Consider the following 21,363-nt stretch of genomic DNA (forward strand, 5'->3'; position numbering starts at 1 on the left):
ATAAGACTGTTCTCTATCATTCTCCAATTTTTGCTAAAAAAAAAAAAAAAAAAAAAAAAAAAACTTAGCTGTTCATACCTGGTAAGGATAGGTACCATGTCCTGCCCACTGCCATGTTCCTTTTCCCACTGCTCCAGCAGGGTAGTGAGCTCAGCTTTGGAGTCCACATGTACCGCTACTGTAGACATGGCTTGGCCTAAGGAAAAAAACAAAACAAAACAAATCTACTCAGGCAAATAAATGTGATGTACTTCCTAGAAAAGGAAAAGTGAGGAGGGAGGAAAAAAGGATGAGCAAGCAAGGGAAATAATTAAAGCAAGCGAAATTTAATCTTTGGACCCTGTAGATAATTTATGGTACAGTAGGAAATCTGGGATTGGGATCCTGGATACTCATCAAGTCATGACCAACAAGTCTTTTCACCTCTCTCAACCTCAGTTTGTTCAACTATCAAATGAGACTGGAACTGGATCAAAATCATAACTCTTAACCTTCCTAGGATCAGGTACCCCTGGTTTTCAGAAATTCACCTTATGCCACTTTATTTTTATGGAAGACCTATATTACTATCTGTTTTTGCTAACCCAAAGAAATCCAGAGGGTTTTCACTTTTATGAAAAGAAAAGTAAAAAATAGCACTCAGGAATTTCCGCTGTGGCACAACAGGATGAACAGTGTCTCTGCAGCTGAAGAGACACAGGTTCGATCCCCAGCCCAGTGCAATGAGTTAAGGATACAGTATTGCCATAGCTGTGGCGTAGTTCACAGCTCCAGCTCAGATTCAATCCTGGGCCCAGGAACTGCATATGCCACAGGAAGGCCAAAAAAAAAAAGCATTCAATGTTTGTTTTGCAGTGAGCCATTATAAAGGCAGTGGGGGACGTTCCCTGGTGGTCTAGTGGTTAGGATTTGGCACTTGCACTGCTGCGGCCTGAGTTTGATCCCTGGCCTGGGAATTGAGACCCCACATCAAGCTGCTGCCCACTGAAGCCAAAAAAAAAGGCAGTGTGCACCCAAAAAGTGACAGGGTCACCACCAAGATCCTTTCACCAGAACTACATTCAGCATCAAGCTACCAAAGCTCTGAACTGTGTCTGTGAGCATCCATGCTTTATCTCAATTTTTGTGCATCCATTAGCAAGCTGTGTCCTAAGGAAATTGCTTCTTCACTTATGTCATTTCAGTGCTTAAGAAAGGTTTCACAGGGAGTTCCCGTCGTGGCTCAGTGGTTAACGAATCTGACTAGGAACCATGAGGTTGAAGGTTCGATCCCTGGCCTTGTTCAGTGGGTTAAGGATCCGGCATTGCCATGAGCTGTGGTGTAGGTTGCAGACGAGGCTCGGATTCCACGTGGCTGTGGCTCTGACGTAGGCCGGCGGCTACAGCTCCAATTCAACCCCTAGCCTGGGAACCTCCATATGCCACAGGAGTGGCACAGAAATGGCAAAAAGACAACAACAAAAAAAAGAAAGGTTTCACAGAAACGCTCAGCAACCTGTACCTACACACCATACTACAATAATTCCAAGTCTAGATCTCTGAGAATATTTTTTTAATACAGGATGTAGCAAAAACTACTCCCAGAAATATTTTTCTAAGTCTTTGCAGAAAAATTATATAAAGATAAGCAACATATTCCTGTTAATTTTCTCCCCCCGCTTTTTAGGGCCACACCCACAGCACATGGAGATTTCCAGGCGAGGGGTCTAATTGGAGCTACAGCTGCCGGCCTATGCAACACAGGATCTGAGCCTGCCTACACCACAGCCACAGCAACATGGGATCCGAGCTGGTCTGTGACCTACACCACAACTCACGGCAACACCATATCCTTAATCCACTGAGTGAGCCCTGGGATCGAACCCGCAACCTCATGGTTCCTAGTCATTCGTTTCCAGTGCACCATAGTAGGAACTCCATATTCCTGTTAATCCTTAACAAATGATCAAGAAATGAAGTGGATATCATTACCAACATAAAAGTTCAGAAGAAATATTATAAACCCATTTTTCCTTCAGGCTTTCTAATCTCAGACCTGATCTCCTGGAATGAGGATAAGAGGTCGGAGAAAGGCAGAAAAAGTTACTGGGTTGAATGATCAGCCCAGGAGTATAGTAGGACAGGTAGCTGAGACAGGCTCTGAAGGAGCCACATGAGGCACCACATGGGGAAGAGAGGTTGATAAGGGACTCCAAAAGGGTTAATTGAGACCCAAATGTTTAGATGGTTTATAGATCAACTTCTTTACCAGAGTCTTAGGATCAAAACATCAGATCTTGTCATGCAAAATGTGCATTTTCATAGAAATAGCAACGGTTCTATAAAAAGTTTCACTTCAAGAGTGCCCGCTGTGGCACAACAGGATTGGAGGTATCTCTGGAGCACTGGGACACAGGTTCAATCCCTGGCATGATGGGTTAAGGATACAGCATTGCTGCAGCTATGGCTCAGGTCACAGCTGCGGCTTGGATCTGATCCCTGAGCTGGGAACTCCATATGCCTTGGGATTGCCAAAAAAGGAAAAAAATAATTTTACTCCAGAAAAGCAATACTAGCTGATCTAGCATCATTGTTCACTCCTCTAAAGATACTACCATAATACCAAAAGAGTTCTCCTCGCTGTGGCACAGTGGGTTAAGGACCCAGCATTGTCTCTCAGCAGAGGTTCCCTCCGCGGCCTGGTGCAGTGGATTAAGGATCTATAGGTCACAGCTGCAGCTCTAATTCAATTCCTGGCCCAACAACTTCCATGTGCACTGGGTGTGGCCAAAAAAAAAAAAGACCAAAAGGAAATATATCTATAAAAGATATTGCCATCTACTCTCTAAATTTTAAATATTTATGTTTTAACAAAGTTGAGTTTTTTGGGGGGGTTTGTTTGTTTTTTGGGGTTTTTTTTTGCTTTTTGCTTTGTTTTGTTTTGTTTGCTTTTTAGGGCCACACCCTCAGCACATGGAGGTTCCCAGGCTAGGAGTCTAATCGGAGCTACAGCTGCCAGCCTATGCCACAGCCACAGCAACACAGGATCTGAGCTGCGTCTGCGACCTACACCACAGCTCACAGCAACGCCAGATCCTTAACCCACTGAGCAAGGCCAGGGATCAAACCCACAATCTCCTGGTTCCTAGTTGGATTCGTTTCTACTATGCCATGATGGGAACTCCCAAGTTGAGGTTAACTGTAATAGGAAACAGTGATTCATGTCACCAAGGCTACTCCTAAATCCAAAGGAGAACAAGTATTTCCAAAACAAATATGAAATTAAAAGGCTTTTTTCAAATTTTCCTCATGGCACAGTGGGTTAAGGATCCAGCACTGTCACTGCAGCAGCTTGACTCACTGCTGTGGCTCAGGTTCAATCCCTGGCCCAGGAATTTCTACATGCCACAAGCATGCCCCCCCCTCAAAAAAAGCTTCTTTTCTACAAAGAACACCCATTTTCAGTCTTTTCAGCCAACATCACAAAAAGGAAATACTGTGACCAACTAATATGGACTTCTGACCTTAACTTGAGAAAATCCAGGATGTATTTTTCACTGCAATCTACTAACTATATATGTATTTCAACAAATAAATTTATTTGGAGTAATTACAGATTTATAGTTTCAAAGACGGTAGAGAGAATCCCATATATCCCTCAGTCAGTTTAGGTTCCCCAATGTGATCACCTTATTTTACATAGTGTCAAAATTAAGAAAATGAAAAGTGGTACATTATCATTAACTGAACCCCAGACTTGATTCGTACTTCAGCAGTTTTCCCATTCATGTCCTTTTTCTGTCCCAAGATCTCATCCAGGATACTACATTACATTTAGTTGTCATGTCTCCCTCACATTATCTGGTCTGTGAAAGTTTTTGAGTCTTTCCTTACCTTTCATGACCTTGACAATCTTGAAGAGTATTAGCCAGGGGATAGAATGGCCAATACTTTAACCAACTTTTCTCCACAGTAAATTTTTATGCTAAAGTAAAAGATGTAGAAACTGGGCAAAGCAGTAACATATGTTAACACCAGAATTAATTTCTTAAGACACATCCTAGAAGTGCAAGAGAGAGATGGTGGCTTTACTAGTGAATACTACCAAACATTTAAAGAATTAACACCAATCCTCAAATTTTTCCAAAAAACTGAAGCAGAGGGACACTTCCTAATTTACTCCATGAAGCCCACATCACCCTGATAACCAAAGACAGATAAAGACATCCCAAGAAAACTACAGACCAATATCTCTTATGAAAATAGATGCAAAAATCCTCAAAAAAATACTAGCAAGATGAATACAGCAGCATATTAAGAGGATTATATACCATGACCAGGTGGGATTTATCCCAGGAATACAAGGTCAGTAAGACATATGAAAATCAATTAAAGTATCATAACACATTAATAGAATGAAAGAAAAAAATGATCATTTGACATAAAAAAAAGCATCTGACAAAATCCAACATCCTTTTGGAATAAAAACATTCAATAAAATGGAAACAAAAGAGAACTTCCTCAATATGGTAAAGGGCATTTTAAAAAACCCACAGCCAACATTACTCTCAGTGGTAAGACACTGAAAGCTTCCCCCTAAAATCAGAAACGAGAAAAGGATCCATGGTTTCACCACTTAAACACTGTACTAGAGTTCTAGCCGAAGCAATTAGACAAGAAAAATAAAAAGCACCCAAGTTGGAAAGGAAGAACTAAAATTATCATTACTCAAAAATGATATGACCCGGAGTTCCCATCGTGGTGTAGTGGTTAACAAATCCAACTAGGAACCATGAGGTTGCGAGTTCGGTCCCTGCCCTTGCTCAGTGGGTTAACGATCCGGCGTTGCCATGAGCTGTGGTGTAGGTTGCAGACGCGGCTCGGATCTCACGATGCTGTGGCTCTGGCGTAGGCCGGTGGCTACAGCTCCGATTTGACCCCTAGCCTGGGAACCTCCATATGCCACAGGAGCGGCCCAAGAAATAGCAAAAAGACAAAAAAAAAAAAAAAAAAAAAAAAGATATGACCCTATCCTAACTCCTAAAAAAACTATTAAAAAAAAAAAAAACTATTGGAGTTAATACATTAGCAAAGTTACGGGGCACAAGATTAACGCACAAAAATTAGTTGTACTGCTATACACTAGCAATGAATAATCCAACACGAAATGAAGAAAACAATTTCACTTAAAATAGCACTAAAAAGAATAAAATATTAAGCAATCAATTTATCCCAAAAAAGGCACAAGTTTTGAAAACTACAAAACACTGACAATAAATTAGAGGACCTAAAATAAATGAAAAGACATTATTTGTTCATGGATTGGAAGACTTAAGTCTTAAGAAAACAAGCAAGCTTCCTTATCTTGTTTCTGATTTTAGGGAGAAAGCTTTCAGTCCTTCACCACTGAGTATATCATTAGCTTTGGGGTGTGTGTGTGTGTGTGTGTGTGTGTGTGTGTGTGTGTATGGTGTTTTTTTTTAATGCCTTTTACCACACTGAGGAAGTTCTCTTCTGCTCCGTTTTGTAAAGATGGCAATACTCGGAGTTCCCACTGTGGCACAATGGGTTAATGATCTGGCTTGTCTCTGTTGCGGCACTGGTTCTACCCCTGGCCTGGAACAGTGGGTTAAGAATCCAGCATTGCTATTTGGTTGTGATTGTTGTACACCTATAAATTTAATAAAATTAAGTAATTAAAAAAAAAAAAAAAAGAATCAAGCATTGCTGCAGCTGTGGCATAGGTCTCAGCTGCAGCTCAGATTCAATCCCTGGCCCTGGAACTTCAAGATGCCATGGGTGTGGCAAAAAAAAAAAAAAAAAGGCAAAACTTTCCAAAGTGGTCAACCATCAATACAATCCCTACCAAAATCCTAGTGACTTTTTTTGAATTAATGGAAACATCAATCCTAAAATTTAAATGTAACTGTAAACAAATGACAAAAACAATCTTTTTATTTTTTTGTCTTTTTGCCATTTCTTGGGCCACTCCTGAGACATACGGAGGTTCCCAGGCTAGGGGTCAAATCAGAGCTATAGCCACAGCAACACAGGATCTGAGCCGAGTCTGCAACATACACCACAGCTCATGGCAATGCCGGATCCTTAACCCACTGAGCAAGGCCAGGGATTGAACCCGCAACCTCATGGTTCCTAGTCAGATTCGTTAACCACTGAGCCACGATGGGAACTCCGACAAAAACAATCTTGAAAAAGAAGAAAGTTAGAGAATACTTACGATTTCAAGACTACAAAGTACAATAATCAAAACACTGTGGTACTAGCATGAGAAGACATACATACCAATCCAACAGAATTGAGTCCAGAAATTAAATCTCATATTTATGGTCAACTGATATTCAACAAGTGGGCCAAGACCAGTCAATAGGGAAAGAATTTGTTGAAAGACCATTAGACCATTACTAGAAAGACTAATGGTCTTTCAATTAGTTGTGCTGAGACAACTGTATATTCTCATACAAAAGAATGAAGTTGGATCCTTGCCTCACACCACATACAAAAATTAAATCAAAATGCGTCAAAGGGGAGTTCCCGTCGTGGCGCAGTGGTTAACGAATCCAACTAGGAACCATGAGGTTGCGGGTTCGGTCCCTGCCCTTGCTCAGTGGGTTAACGATCCGGCGTTGCCATGAGCTGTGGTGTAGGTTGCACACGCGGCTCGGATCCCGCGTTGCTGTGGCTCTGGAGTAGGCCGGTGGCTACAGCTCCGATTCAACCCCTAGCCTGGGAACCTCCATATGCCGCGGGAGCGGCCCAAGAAATAGCAACAACAACAACAACAACGAAAGACAAAAAGACAAAAAGACAAAAAAAAAAAAAAAAATGTGTCAAAGACTTAAATGTAAGAGCTCAAAACTGTAAAACTTTTAGAGGCAAACATAGGGTAAATCTTCATGACCTTGAAATTGGCAAGGGATTTTCATTTAACATCAACAGCAAAAGCAACAAAAGAATAAACTGGACTTTATCATTTAAACTTTTGTGCATGAAAGTGAAAACACAAACCCAAAGAATAGGAGAAAATATTTGCAAACCATGTATCTGGTAAGGATTTAGTATCCATAATATATGAAGAACTCACACAACTCAACAACAAAAAAAAAAAAACTGATTCAAAAACGGGCAAAGTGGAGCTCCCACTGTGGCACAATGGGATTGGTGGCATTTTGGCAATGCTGGAATGCAGGTTCAATCCTCAGCACAGTGGGTTAAGGATCCAGCATTGCTGCAGCTGCAGCTTAGATTGCAACTGCAGCTTGGATCTGATCCATGGTGTGGGAACACCATATGCCTGGGGTAGCCAAAAAAGAAAAAAAAAAAATTTGCAAGGAACTTGAATAAACATTTCTCCAAAGAAAACATACAAATTGCCAACAAGTACATGAAAACATATTCAAACACCAGGTGTTCCCCTGTGGTGCAGAAGATTAAAGATCTGCTCGGGTCACTGCTGTGACACAAGTTAGATCCCTGGCCTGGAACTTTTACATGCCACAGGCAAAGGAAAAATAAGTAAATAAAAGGTATTCAACATCATTAGCCATTAGGGAAATGAAAATCAAAACCACAATCATACCTACTAGGATGACCAAAACCAAAAAATCAGAAAATAACAAGCATTGGCAAGGATGTGGAAAAAAATGGAAGGCACACTTTTGATAGGAATGTAAAATGGTATAGCAGTATATAAAAATATTTTATGGCTCCTCAAAAAGTTAAAAAAAAAAATTTATCATATGACCCAGCACTTCCACTCGAAGGTATATGCCCCAAAAAACTGAAAAGAGATAGTCAAACACTTGTACACACATATTCAAAGCATATTCACAAGAGCCAAAATGTAGAAACAACCCCAAAGGTTCACCAAGAGATGAGTGGATAAACAAAATGTGGTTATATTCATACAATGCAATAGTATTCAGCCACATAAAGGAAGGCGGTACAGGGAGTTCCCATCGTGGCTCAGTGGTTAACAAATCTGACTAGCATCCATGAGGACACAGGTTTGATCCCTGGCCTCGCTCAGTGGGTCAAGGATCTGGCGACACGGTGAGTTGTGGTGTAGGTCACAGGTGCAGCTTGGATTCTGCATTGCTGTGGCTCTGGCGTAGGCCGGCGTCTAAAGCTCCAATTCGACCCCTAGCCTGGAAACCTCCATATGCCACGGGAGCGGCCCATGAAATGGCAAAAAGACAAAAAAAAAAAAAAAAGGAAGAAGGTACATTACAACCATGGATAAACTTTTTTTTTTTTTTTTTTGGTCTTTTTAGGGCTGTACCCCTGGCATATGGACGCTCCCAGGCCAGGGGTAGAATTGGAGCAGTAATCGCTGGCCTACACCACAGCCACAGTAATGCAGGATCCAAGCTGTGTCTGCAACCTACACCACAGCTCATGGCAACGCCGGATCCTTCACCCATTGAGCAAGGCCAGGTATCAAACCTGCATCCTCACAGATACTAGTCAGATTTGTTTCCACTGAGCCATGATAGGAACTTCCCATGGATGAACTTTTAAAAGAATATGCTAGGCTTTAAAAAAATATACAAAAGGTCACATATCATATGATTCTATTTAGTCTTACACAAAACACCCAGAATAGATAAATCCATATACAGAAAGCTGCCTAGTGATTGCCAAGAGGTATGTGTGAGGGGGAAATAAGAAGTGAGTGATTAATAGCCATAGGGTTTCCTTTTGGAGTGATGAAAATGTCTTAGAACTAAAAGAGGTGATGGTTGTACAACACTGTTAATCTAATATATGCAGCTGAATTATGCACCTTAAAGGGGTTAATTTATCGTATGAAAATTTTAAAAAAATTTTTGGCCACTCCTGCGGCATGCAGAAATTCCTGGGCCAGGGATCCAACACAAGTCACAGTGGCAACCAGAGCCGCAGAAGTGACGATGCCAGATCCTTCACCTGCTGTGCCACAAAGGAACTCACACATTTTTTTTAATATGGGAAAAATGGTCCAGGAGAGAATGCCTCTTGGTTAACTTAAGCAATCAGCCTAGTAGAACACATAAAGGCAAAGTTTAAAGAAAATACTATGTCTAAAAAAGATCAATTCAAGGGCATTAAAATAGTAATATTTTACAGTTCAATTTAGACACACACGTGATTTTGGTATTATTTTCAAAATTTCCAACTAACTATGCCTAAGAATAATTATAACTTTGAGAATAATCACGTGCCCAGGGAAATATAAACTTAGACAAAAATAATAATACCAATAATTCATTTTACTATCTATGACAGACTACTAACAAAAGGCAAAAGGTGCAGTCATCTTGTTATGGACAAGACAGTGAAGATACATTACTCAAATCACCATGTTTCAAAGTGAGTTGTTTTAGTGGTATGCAGAATTTATGGCCTGTCCAACAGTGACACAATAGTTATCGAATTGTGAAAATTAGTATAAGATAAACACTTGTTTAGGTAATTTACTGACATTATTCTGAATTTCCATAACCAATATGCCCCTGTTTTTACAGACAAGGAAAGGGGCTCAGAGAGGTCCCCAAGACCAATCGATTGGTACTTGGTAGAAAGGGGTTTCAAGCATTCAAATCCCAGCTCTGCCAACATACCTCTGTGAGATCTTGGTCAAGTTATTTAACTTCTCCAAATCTCAATTTCCTTATCTGTAAAATGGAAATGGTTGTCATGAGGATTAAATAAGACTGTCCATAAAATGGAATAACATAAATTTCCACAAAAAATATGTAGAAAGTCCTTATCCTAAAGGATGTCTGCCAAAGTATTTAGGGGTGCTGTGTCTGCAAATTTATTTCAAATGGTTCCACAAAAATAAATGTACGTCATATCCACCTATAAGAGAAAATATGGCAAAATATTAATAATAACTGTTGAATCTAGATGGATAAACAAGTATTCATTTTACTATTCTTTCAACTTTTTAATACGCCCGAATTTTTTTTAATTAAAAAGAAGAAAAAAAACTAGGAAGGATTTCCTTTCCTGATTTGTGTTTTGTTTTCTCTGCTTTTCAGGGCTCACCTGGGCATATGGTATTTCCCCGCCCAGGGGTCGAATCAGTCCTGGAGCTGCTGGCTAGGCGTTATGTGAGCAGTGTCTGTGACCTACACCACAGCTCGTGAGAATGCCAGATCCTTAACCCACCAAGTGAGGCCAGGGATGGAACCCTCATCCTCACTGACACCAGTTGGGTTGATTTCTGCTGTGCCACAACAGGAACTTCTTTCCTAATTTGGACCAACTCTCAAAATGTTGTCAAGTGAGAAAAGTCTGTGTGTGTGTCCTGGAAAAATTCATAAGAAACAGATAATAGGCATTCCCTTGTGGCGCAGTGGAGCATTATCACTCTCACTGCAGCAGCTCAGATCACTGTGTGGCACAGGTTTGATCCCTGGCCCAGGAACTTCCACACAATCAGTCAAAAAAAATTTTAATTAAAAATTTTTTTTAAAAAACAGATAATAACTATTATTTTTGCGGCAGGTAACTGACTTTCTAAGGGATAAGGGTAGGAGAAAGATTTTTTTCACTGTTATTACTCTAGATTCACCATTTTTCCACTATTTTGTTATCTTCTGTAACTTTTAAATTAAACCAAAAAAATATGTGAACCTCTAATACACAATACTGAATGGACTGTTCTGCAGAAACTATCCCAAAGCCTAAAAAAAAGTACTCATTAAGGATAGATCCCACAAGGGTAAAATCCCATAAGGTTAAAATGTCTGTACACCTTCTTCCTTATTTGAAAAAAAAAAAAAAAAAACTGGGAAAAAAAAAAACCCAAGTTTGGAGCTTCGAGTAAAATTTACCTAATTACGTCTATAACATATAAGAACATGTATAACAATACTCTATTACTTTTTATGACCATGACAGAAATATAAGAAAACTGGTAACAAACCAACTTCGATCACTTCAAACATGTGTTTCATACTACTGGACAACAGACAGAATAGTAAAACACTGTGCTCAGCAATTACTCAAGAGATTTTGAACATAAAAGGATTTCCATTCTAGCTCCCAAATTCTGTATCTAATATCTCACATCCAAAAATACACTATCACTGGAAAATGGACAATAACTGTTACATACAAAGGCCAAATCTTGACAGCATCAAGTAGAAAAAATACAAATTGATTTCTAAAGAGTGTAACTATACAAGTTCACATAAACCTTAAAAGTAAACTCCCGTAAACTTGGACAAGAAAATTACAGAACAATGCCAATGAACCTCTCACTCTGTACATTAAAAAGCTTTTAGAACACGAAGATGCTGCTAATAATCATTAAAACACGTAGGCTAATTAAAATCCTTCATTGAAAAGACAGCGTAAGAAAAATTGAGGCCAACGTGACATAGACAAGGACAAGTCAGCTGGGACTCAAAAAGAACTACTACAAACACTCCAAAACTACTTCAACACAAGCGAAACCCGAGTGCTAACATGCAGTAAGAGGAAGTGAGACCAAAACCGTCTAGGAAGAGAGAGTTAAGCCAAACGCCTGACACCCAGTTAAAAACGACTATAACCCCCAGAAACAGGCTCCTGAGAAACTTGGCGGGTACTCCAAGGTTTGGCTCCAAGCTGCAGGACCCACACACATCTCATTCCACCCCTCCCTTCCACCATGGGAGTGGGAGGAGTGCCAGGAGAGCTCCGCCCCCTCGACCCATTACGGTGCCCAGCTAGTGCCGGGGGAGGCGGCAAGAGGCCGAGGAAGGGGGAAAGCCCTCCCAGGTGGCTGGAGGCGGAGACAGTATAGGAAAGGGGGGGGGCGTACAGCAGGAAGATGGAGGCCCCCAGTCCGTACGGAGGAAGACGGGGGGGACTGGAAGGTGAAAGGTGATGAGGGAAATAAGAGGCGCCCCTCCTCCAGGTAGGGGCGGGCACAGCCTTGCCCCCTACTCTGGGCTGAAGAGTTACTCTAGGGAAGTTTCTTTTGCCGGCTGGAGCAAGAACGTGAAAGCCCCGCCCCTGAGCCAAGAATCGGGAGGAGAGAAAGTCCTGTCAGGCCGCAGACCAAGCCTCCCCCGAGGCTCGGCCCGCCCCCTCTCCGCCGGCGGCCCAGGCAGGTGCCGCCCCTCCCCCAGTCCGGCGCCCACTCTCCCGCCCGCCTGGCCCGGCGCCCTGTCTCCTCGCGCCACTCCGAAAGAGCCGTCTCCCTCCTTTCTCTACTCACCTTCCCAGGCGGCTCCGCCGCACCCCCCTGACCCCGCCAGTGGCCACAGTTCACACACACAGCCTCAGGTCCCGCACTCACTCTCCCTCACTCACACACAGTGCGACCACGGCTCCAGAGCGGCCCACATATTATGCGTCACTCGCGTGCTACGTACCCCGCGCACGCGCGCGCGCGCGCGCCTCTCCCGACTTGGCGCGAGGCTCCCTGGCAGAAGGCGGGAGGAGAAGGCCAGGGTGAGCGGAGGAATATCGACGAGCCCCAGAGCCGCCTGGGAAATGGAGTTCCGCCTCTATGGGAGGGGCCCGCTAATCCTGATTGGCGTTCGAGCACTTTGCCCCCGCGCATTGGCTTCTGGGAAGTGTAGTTTTTAGCGTAAACGCGAACTGCTACATACTCATTGGTTACTCAGGAAACCGGAAGCGTGAAGTGAAAGACCCGATCCTCCCAAGCTTAGGCTCTAATTGCTAAATACCCTCTCAGTATCTTATTCGGTCCTGGGTGACAAGGGCCTTTGCTTTATTCTCTCATTTGCCCCATTATACCTAGAATATACCAGGATCTAAGAGTATTTCCCAAAGTATATGTGAAATGCCAGCACTCATTTAACAGAAGGCTCTGTTTTTTTCTTTGTCTTTCTGTTTAAGACCTTGCCTGTAGGATCAATAAATATTCATCCTAGGTATTATATGTGAGGCAGAGAAAAGGAAAAAAAACCAAAGACATAGATTAAGACAGGGCTGACCTCAGAAGCCATCTAATTTAATTCCTTTATTTTACAGGTGGGAGAAGAGAGACCAGGTCATACTGAGTGACATGACTAACATCACACAACCAGTTAGCCGCAGAACCAGAGCGACCCCTGACTCTGACACTGGATTTCTTTGACACTGGATTTCTTTTTTGGAGGCATGAAAGAGAAATGTAGCTCCATGGGTAAGCAGAATCTCTCCTGGACAAGATCCTACCAAGGCTTTATTTCTGGGAGTTCCTGAGCAAGTTTCTGTACATTTTTATGGAATTCTCACAGTCAGCACTCTCACATGAGGAACATGGAACATAGCAAGCCTGCTGCCATGCTCACGTTCTATAGCTAGTAAGAAACTAGCAAGAGCCTAGATGGTGGGTCTCTTGATTCTGTTTCCCACCAGAGCCCATTGCCCTCTTTCCAGAAAGAGACTTCCCTCCTTCACTTCAGTGTGTAACTTGAAGCAGCTACTCAGGCACAAAATTCTACAATGATGGGTGGCAGTGCTATAGAAGTGTGTCTTCTCTCTGCACCTCTGTCTCTCTGCACCTCTTTCATGTCTTGTAACTCTCTGTCTCTGTGGTTCTGGAACTTTGCTGATCTCAGTAATGGCCGCTAGGACCCCACAGGGTAGTACAGTTAGCCGCCTATACAAATGAGAAATCTGAGCCCAGACTGTGGCCCAAGGAATGGGGCCCAGGTTCATGGGTGCAGAGAGCCTGGACCATAACTTCCTACATCAATCCTCCTTCAGCTGACTCCTTCAGCTGACTTTCCTGCCATGCCTCCCTGGGCTCTGAACCCAAAATGCATGAGGATGGAGCATTTAGGACTTAGAAACTTTCCCTCTGTCCTTGATGTAACCAGTGTGGTTGTGACTTCCCCACTGACTGAAATCCTGAAAGGAAGAGAGCCCTCGTGGGAACCCAGGGTCCAGCTCTCCTGTTCCTGGCACATCCCCAACCTGCCACCTGATGGCACTGTTCCCCTTCAGAAAATCAGCCTGGGACCCTGGGTAAATGATGGGAATAAAGGGTATTCCAGAGGGCCTATGGAGGAGCCAGGGCCCAGGAGGCTGGGGAAGTAGAACAGGAGCTAGCTACACAGGCCCTGTCCAGCAACCTCTCCTTCCAGAATCTCTGTTCTATAATGCCTGTAGCCCTCCTACCTCTCCCAACACACACACACACACACACACAGGCACTCACAGAGCCACATACCTGCAGGCACTCCCAGACTCCTGCCCCAGGAAGAGGAAGAGACTGCACTCAGGTTATCGGGGCTGTACATACATTTTAAGCATGCTCATTGATACATTTCACAGGCCAGGCATATGTGTCAGAGATACAAGCATGCACTCCTGTGCATTGGCACCACTCCTCACAGCCAACACTTTGACATCTAAGTATGTGCAAACACAAAGCTCCAGATAAATCAGGCCCACACACCCAGCTTGGTCTGGCACATCATGCCTGAGTCATTGGAAAAATATTCCTTGGCCTCTTTGGAAGACCATTTCTGGACTCTCTCTCTCTCTGTTCTGCCTGTGTCCATCTTTCCCTGTGGTATGTCTCAAAAAGAAGCATCCAGTATCCAAATGGGCAAGAAGTCTTGCCTGAGGGCTGCCCAGTCACAGAGGAAGGGCAGGAGTGGCCCAGCCCTGGCCCAAGCACCAAGGTCTACAGGCTTAGGAATGTTCCATCCTGCCCTCATTCCCCACTCCTGCCCATACTCTGGGGCATCAAGTCCTCTGGGCTTCAGGATGCTCTTCCCCTCTGCATCAACTCCTCTCATCACTTTTCTGCCACTTCTCTCTGATCACTTACTTCCAGGCTCATCTTACCCAGGTGCTACCATCAGCCCATCCCCACTCTGGTGCTGCCATAACTCCTGTGTCTCCTTCTGTCCCACACCCACTATCACTCTACTGTTGGCTGAACAAGACTGCTACCGCAAGTGTCCAGGGTCACAGGAGCCACCAAAGAGGCTCGGGGCTTCCAGATTCTGGGGACCCCCAACCTGGACAAAGAGGAATTGTTAAAAAAAAAAGAGGGAATTCTAATCATTCACTTGGTACCCTCCCCCTTCCTAGGAGCCCCTCTAGCCCCCTAGAAAGCTGGAGCACTTGCTCAAGTGATGTGCAAAGCAACTACCCCTGTGTAATTACATCCATGTCCACTATTCTATGTTTCACAGAGGGAGAAATGGAGGCTCCACCTTGTCCTGTAGCCATAGACACTGCAGTCCCCAGGAATCAGTCCCCTTCCTATTCCTGTGGCCCAGCTTCATAGAGGGGCCTGAGACTCAAGTGGGAAGTGAAACAGCAATGCCCCCCAACCTCACCCCCACTCCCACACACCAGGATCCCATCCATGAGGAGCCCCAGGCAATATATGTGACATACCTAGACTTTTCAAAATTATTATCTGAAATTAAAACTGAACTGGAGGAATTCCCTGGTGGCCTAGTGGCTAAGGACCTGGCATTGTCACTGTTACTGCTGTGGCTCAGATTTGATCCCTGGGCCAGGAACTTCCACATGCTGCAAGTGCAGCCAAAAATAAATAAATAAAATAAAGTGTGTGCAGAAGATACTAATAAAAATGCTTTTTTTAAAAACTGCACTGGACAGTCTATATTTTATCTAGCAGATCCACCTCAGAACCACTGCTCAGCCAGACTTCAAGGACTCCCCTTGGTGGTTCCCAGGGCCTCACTTAAATCATCTGAATAACAGAAGTAAATCAGAACAGCTGCCTCCCAGTGGGTCTCATTAAAGATTAGAGAAGCCAAGCAATCAAGGGTCCCTTTTCCAAGAGCTGATCTGGGTAATATCAGGCTCAAATTCCCCCCTTCCCTCCTTCTCTCTTTAACCCTGTCGCTGATGGGCAGGGCTGAGAAAACATTTTCCTCTTTATTGGCAAGGGTTTGCAGAAGGAGATTGGCCACAGTTGAGTCTAGCTTTGGAGGTAAACAGACCTGCATCCTAACACTGGTGTTCCCATTTACCAACTAGGGTGGCTTAATTTATTTTTCAAGCTTCAGTTTCTTCAGCTGGAAAATGGGATAAATAACACCTCCTCTCTAGCAGTTGTGAAGACTAAGCATGATCATGCATCTCAAGTGCTTAGCTTGGGGCCTGGCAGGCGGGAGGTGCTAGCTAGGTGATAGCTGTTCCTATTGCGATCATTCTTGGTCCCTGACTGTCCCTGTTGCCTTTCTTCAGGATGACCTCAGCCCTGGTTGATTTCTATTTGCCCCCACTTCTACTGCCAGCTGAAAGAGCTCAAGCTTTCCTCATCAAAATGAAAAACAAGCTCCTTAAACAGAAAACCCCTAGGGCACATTTTCAGATACACTGGGAAGTAACTACTCTTAGGGATCATCTATCCACTCTCTGTCCCAGCACAGAACTGAAAAATGAGTAGATTTAAGAGGATCTGCTCCCAGTGGCTAAGTGACGAGATCCTGCTGTGTAGCACAGGGAACTATGTCTAGTTACTTGTGATGGAACATGATAGAGGATAATGTGAGAAAAAGAATATATATATATATATATATATATATATACACATACATGACCAGGTCACTTTGCTGTACAGCAGAAATTACAGAACATTGTAAACCAACTATAATAGAAAAAAATAAAAATCTTAAAAAAAAGGGGAGACTGGAGCTCAACTTCTCTCCTAGAAACAGCAAAATTCACACAACTAAAGGCTGAGCAATCTTCAACCAAATGGACCAGAAACCTTCAAAAAGATATCCTACTCCAGAAGACAAAGAGGAGGCCACATTGAGAGGGCCACACCTGTGGCATGTGGAGGTTCCCAGGATGGAAGTCAATTTTGTACAAAAATCATAGGTAATCTCACTATCTAGAGAAAATCACTTCTAAATATTTTGATGATTCTACCTACCTACCTACCTATATACCTGGATATGTGAACATATATTTAAAAAAGAGACTCTGAAGATATATTTAAGACTGTATCTTGTATATTATTTATGATCTATTTATTCAGTTAATACAGTGTTATTTTTCATGTCACTAAACAATCTTCTATAATGTAATTTAAAAATGAACTATAGGAGTTCCTATTGTGGCACAGCAGAAACAAATCTGACTAGGAACCGTGAGGCTGCGGGTTTGATCCCCAGCCTCGCTCAATGGGTTAAGGATCTGGCATTGCCTTAAGCCATGGTGTACATCGCAGACGTGGCTTGGATCCAGGGTTGCTGTGGCTGTGGTATAGGCTGGCAGCTGCAGCTCCAATTGGACCCCTAACCTGGGAACATCCATATGCTGCAGATGCAGCCTTAAAAAAAGACCAAAAAAAAAAAATTACAGCATATCACATCTTTTAGAGATAATTATTTTTCATATTTTATATATTTAATTTATATAATATACATATTGATGATATATAAAATATAACATTCTATTTATTATTAAATACTTATGTATTTAAGTTATTTGAATTACTTCAAATTATCAAATGTTTTTAAATATTTGTTGCTTTCAGGAGTTCCCGTCGTGGCGCAGTGGTTAACGAATCCGACTAGGAACCATGAGGTGGCGGGTTCGATCCCTGCCCTTGCTCAGTGGGTTAACGATCCGGCGTTACCGTGAGCTGTGGTGTAGGTTGCAGACGCAGCTCGGATCCCGAGTTGCTGTGGCTCTGGCATAGGCTGGCAGCTACAGCTCCGATTGGACCCCTAGCCTGGGAAACTCCATATGCCGCTGGAGCGGCCCAAGAAATAGCAAAAAGACAAAAAATAAATAAATAAATAAATATTTGTTGCTTTCGATTTTGCACCTCATTGTAATCTCATGTATGCAGACAAATATTTTCACAGATATTTATTTATATACTTAGAATAAATTCCTGGGATATAACTGCTGAGGCAAAGAAGGAAAAATACATGCATTTTTTTTCTTTTAAGAGTTTTATAGTTCTAGCTCTTACATTTAGCTCTTTAATTCGCTTTGAATTAAAGTTTATACATGGTGTGAGGTAGAGATTCAACTTCATTGCTTTGTATGTGTCTACTCAATTGTTCTAGTATCATTTGTTGAAAAACTATTCTTTCCTTCATTAAAAGGTCTTGACATCCTCCTCAAACTCAAAAAAAAAAAAAAAAAAGAGGATCTGCTCCTAGGCCACATAATGCTTGCAAAAGCTATCATCCATCAAGGGTGAGAGCAGTCAAGGCTGAGGAGCCCCTTGGATGTGAAGCCAAACATGTCACCTACCCTAAACCAGCCTGTCAACCCTGCCTCCTAGTTGAGATGAGGGCTACATCTGGAACTCTTGCCCAAAGCACTCTCACTTCTTCCCTGGGGTCCTCTGACAGGATGGGGATATCACAATGAAAGTAGAAGCCAGTGGGGATGGCAGAGATGGGCCACCCTCACAATGGACCTGCCCAGCAAAAACAGGAGCTGGAGCATGAAAAGTGCCAAACTCTTCTCTCCAGTTATACCCAGGACCTATCAGATCCTGGAGCCTGACTGCCAGTTATCATCCTTGCTGGCTCCTTGGGCCCTGCCCTTCCCAGAAGCTATGCACCAGCCAAGAGTTAGAGGGTGGGGAACAGGTGCAGGAAAGGTAAAAAGAAAGCATCTTCAGCCTCTTTTGCATCAGATTCCTAAAATCATAAATCCTTCCAGGAGGAAACAACAGTGGGTTTAGCACTGGAGAGAGAAGCCCTTGGATTTTGACAATGCCTGTTTGTAGTCAAAATATTTTCCCCAGGATTCAGGGCTTTCTGTCCTAACCCACCTGAAGATACTCTGGATGCTGCTGGGACAGACCCTGATGAAGAATCAGGTCAGAGAGTTCCCACCATGGTGCAGCGGAATGGAATCTGACTAGGAACCATGAGGACTCAGGTTCGATCCCTGGCCTTGCTCAGTGGGTTAAAGACCTGGCATTTGCCGTGAGCTGTGGTGTAGGTCACAGAGGTGGCTGGGGTCCTGCGTTGCTGTGGCTGTGGTGTAGGCCAGCAGCTGTACGTCTGATTACACCCCCAGCCTGGAAACATCCATATGCCTCAGGTGTGCCCCGCCCCGCAAAAAAAAGGTCAGGTCGGATAAAGCTTCCCAGCCTATCAGTTCTTTCATTTTGAAAGACCTGGAGAAGAATGAGCTCGTTTAATGGGAGGAGGCTTATCTGACCCCCCAATTCAGAGGTCAAAGACCCACCACCATCACTTGAAGACATCACTTCCTTCCCCACCCCCAAACCTGACTGCGATGGGCCTGGGCCCTGAAGAAATATAGCCAGAAGTACTCAGGCCTGGGAAGCAGAGTCATCAAGGGGAGGTGTTTCTAAGGGCAGAGGGTGTCCTGGGCTCTTACCATGAGGCAATTCCTCTTCATTCCCTCAGAGGTAGGGGTGTCTCTCCATGAAAAGTCACATGATGTTCCTGAGTGCGGGGTGGGGCTCTGCCCAGCTCCTGCTTCACCAGGCTCAAACTTGTCAGATAGCCTTTTGTGAAGTCACAAAGCTGGCTGACCACACCCCCCACACCCCCTACTAGACCAGGGACCAGGACAACTAGGGACTTGTGAGCACGACTTGGGGGAAATGGAAGACTTCAGAAGTGGCCTTTAGGCGTTCCCGTCGTGGCGCAGTGGTTAACGAATCCGACTAGGAACTATGAGGTTGCGGGTTCGGTCCCTGCCCTTGCTCAGTGGGTTAACAATCCGGCGTTGCCGTGAGCTGTGGTGTAGGTTGCAGATGCGGCTCGGATCCTGTGTTGCTGTGGCTCTGGCGTAGGCTGGTGGCTACAGCTCCGATTCGACCCCTAGCCTGGGAACCTCCATATGCCGTGGGAGCGGCCCAAAGAAATAGCAAAAAGACAAAAAAAAAAGTGGCCTTTGGACTCTGGAGAGGGCTCTGGAGGGGTTGATGTTGTAGGGAAGAGGGGAGCTGTTAGAGATCTGGGGAAGAAGACAGTTTCTCAGGCCCTGGTCATTGCCAGTTGAGAACAGCTAGGGCCTGGGCAGTGGTCTTTGGCTATGGCTCTGTCCCTCCAGGCCAGGCAGAGGGGGAAAGGGGGGCCTTGCCCCAACTGAGTATATATAAAGATCTGAATCCCTGATGTCCTTGGTGTTCCACAGCAAAGAAAGGTTAAGACCTCTGAGCTGGGAACCAGATCTTTCTCTCCAAGAAATCCATCCATAATCATATATTTATTGAACATTCCACCTGCTTCTTGGACAAATGCATGTGGCCAGATTCAGTTGCCATTGATAAGCAGCCCTGATGGCCTTGGGGTACCTTCAGCTGTTGGACTGCTCGGAGGAAGAAGAATATCAGGAGAAGAAATGGAAGTGCCCAGCATTCACTCTCTCCAGAGTGTAGAGATTCCCACTGCCAGAGGAGCCAGTCCAGGGGAGAAAACGGGAGGGAGGAGAAACCTTCACTCCATGAAGTGTGGAAAGTCAGCCACTGTTGTCCGAGATCACAGTTTGTATGTAGAGAACAAGGAGAGCCACTTAATGGAAGCCCTGTTCTAAAAACAAATGAACACAATTGTTTTCAATAAAGTTAAGGATTCCTGTGCTGAGCCCTATACCTGAGTACCTTGGGCTTAAGAGGTTGCAGTATACATAGTGATGACATGTCCTGTCCTCAAAGGGCCCATCATCTAGGGACTGAGTGACCGTGCCCAGCTGCCTCCCTTAAAGAGATGGCTAGTGTCCTGGGAAATGATGGAGCAGCCTGGGATCTAGGAGTCCCACCTCCCGGGCCAAGGCCTACATTTCCCTGAAGGTAAAAACAGACTAGAACCTTGAGGGCTTTTGACAGTTGAGCCAAGGCAGCTTCACGCTGCCTCTTAGTGTCTACAAGCCTGGGTTTTGGGGTCACTCATTCTTTTGAGAGTGCCTCTTCCCCACACAGCCCCTCTCTTAGCCATTTTTGTTGTTGCATTCGAGCTATGCCTCCAGAGAGAACCTCCTTCTGTCTGATCTGTGAAGCCAGTGGGGTGCTGTGGGGGTACGACCTGGTCTGAGGGGTTAGGGACTAAACCGTGACTGGGCAAGTTTCCCTATCCATCAGCTCTTAAATTTACTAGATGTATGGTTTTCACATTTTGATAGCCTATTTTACCTCTTTTTTTTCCCCCTTATGAAATTATATACACTTGTTCTTTAAGTAGAAAAAGGGACGATGTTGGGAGCTCTGAGACATAGTGTGGCAAAGTCCCTACCAATTCTAAGGAACCTCCTAGGGTTCCAAGAAACTCAGTTTGAAAACCACATGCCAAATGGCTTCCAGACCCTTGCAGGTTGTCTTCCTTTGAGTAGCCAAGGCCACGATGGCTACTAGGTTTGCCCTGCCATCAGTCTATGACTTCAAAGTCCAGGCTTTATGGAGGATGAAAAGAAGCCAAGGAATGCCAAATTTAG

At 43.9% G+C, this 21,363-nt stretch overlaps 1 protein-coding gene and 1 long non-coding RNA gene across 12 annotated transcripts in view; one reads left to right on the forward strand and one right to left on the reverse strand.

Moving 5' to 3' along the window:
- The window catches only part of DCAF1 (DDB1 and CUL4 associated factor 1), a 79,897-nt gene extending 67,440 nt beyond the window's left edge, over positions 1-12,457 (reverse strand). For 4 of the 10 annotated variants that reach the window (XR_002337543.1, XR_002337539.1, XR_002337542.1 and 1 more), the window contains exons 1-2: positions 12,194-12,342; positions 79-196 (exon numbers count right to left, since the gene is read on the reverse strand). Coding sequence is in view for 4 of the 10 variants with exons in the window: in XM_021068846.1 (XP_020924505.1) it covers positions 79-188 (110 nt within the window). In the remaining 6 variants the exon portion in view is untranslated. Of the gene's footprint in view, positions 1-78; positions 197-9,599; positions 9,654-12,193 lie in introns of all 10 variants that reach the window. The other 6 variants (XR_002337540.1, XR_002337544.1, XM_021068849.1 and 3 more) reach the window with 6 other exon arrangements.
- LOC110256236 lies at positions 12,585-17,508 on the forward strand. 2 transcript variants are annotated; one of them, XR_002337546.1, is made up of 4 exons: positions 12,586-12,875; positions 12,976-13,129; positions 16,635-16,806; positions 17,468-17,508. It is a non-coding gene; the product is annotated as an uncharacterized LOC110256236 (long non-coding RNA). The 2 variants fall into 2 exon arrangements; XR_002337545.1 differs by having other exon boundaries at positions 12,585-13,129.

The sequence above is a fragment of the Sus scrofa genome, chromosome 13 (assembly GCF_000003025.6).
Source record: "Sus scrofa isolate TJ Tabasco breed Duroc chromosome 13, Sscrofa11.1, whole genome shotgun sequence".
Lineage (NCBI taxonomy): Eukaryota > Metazoa > Chordata > Mammalia > Artiodactyla > Suidae > Sus > Sus scrofa.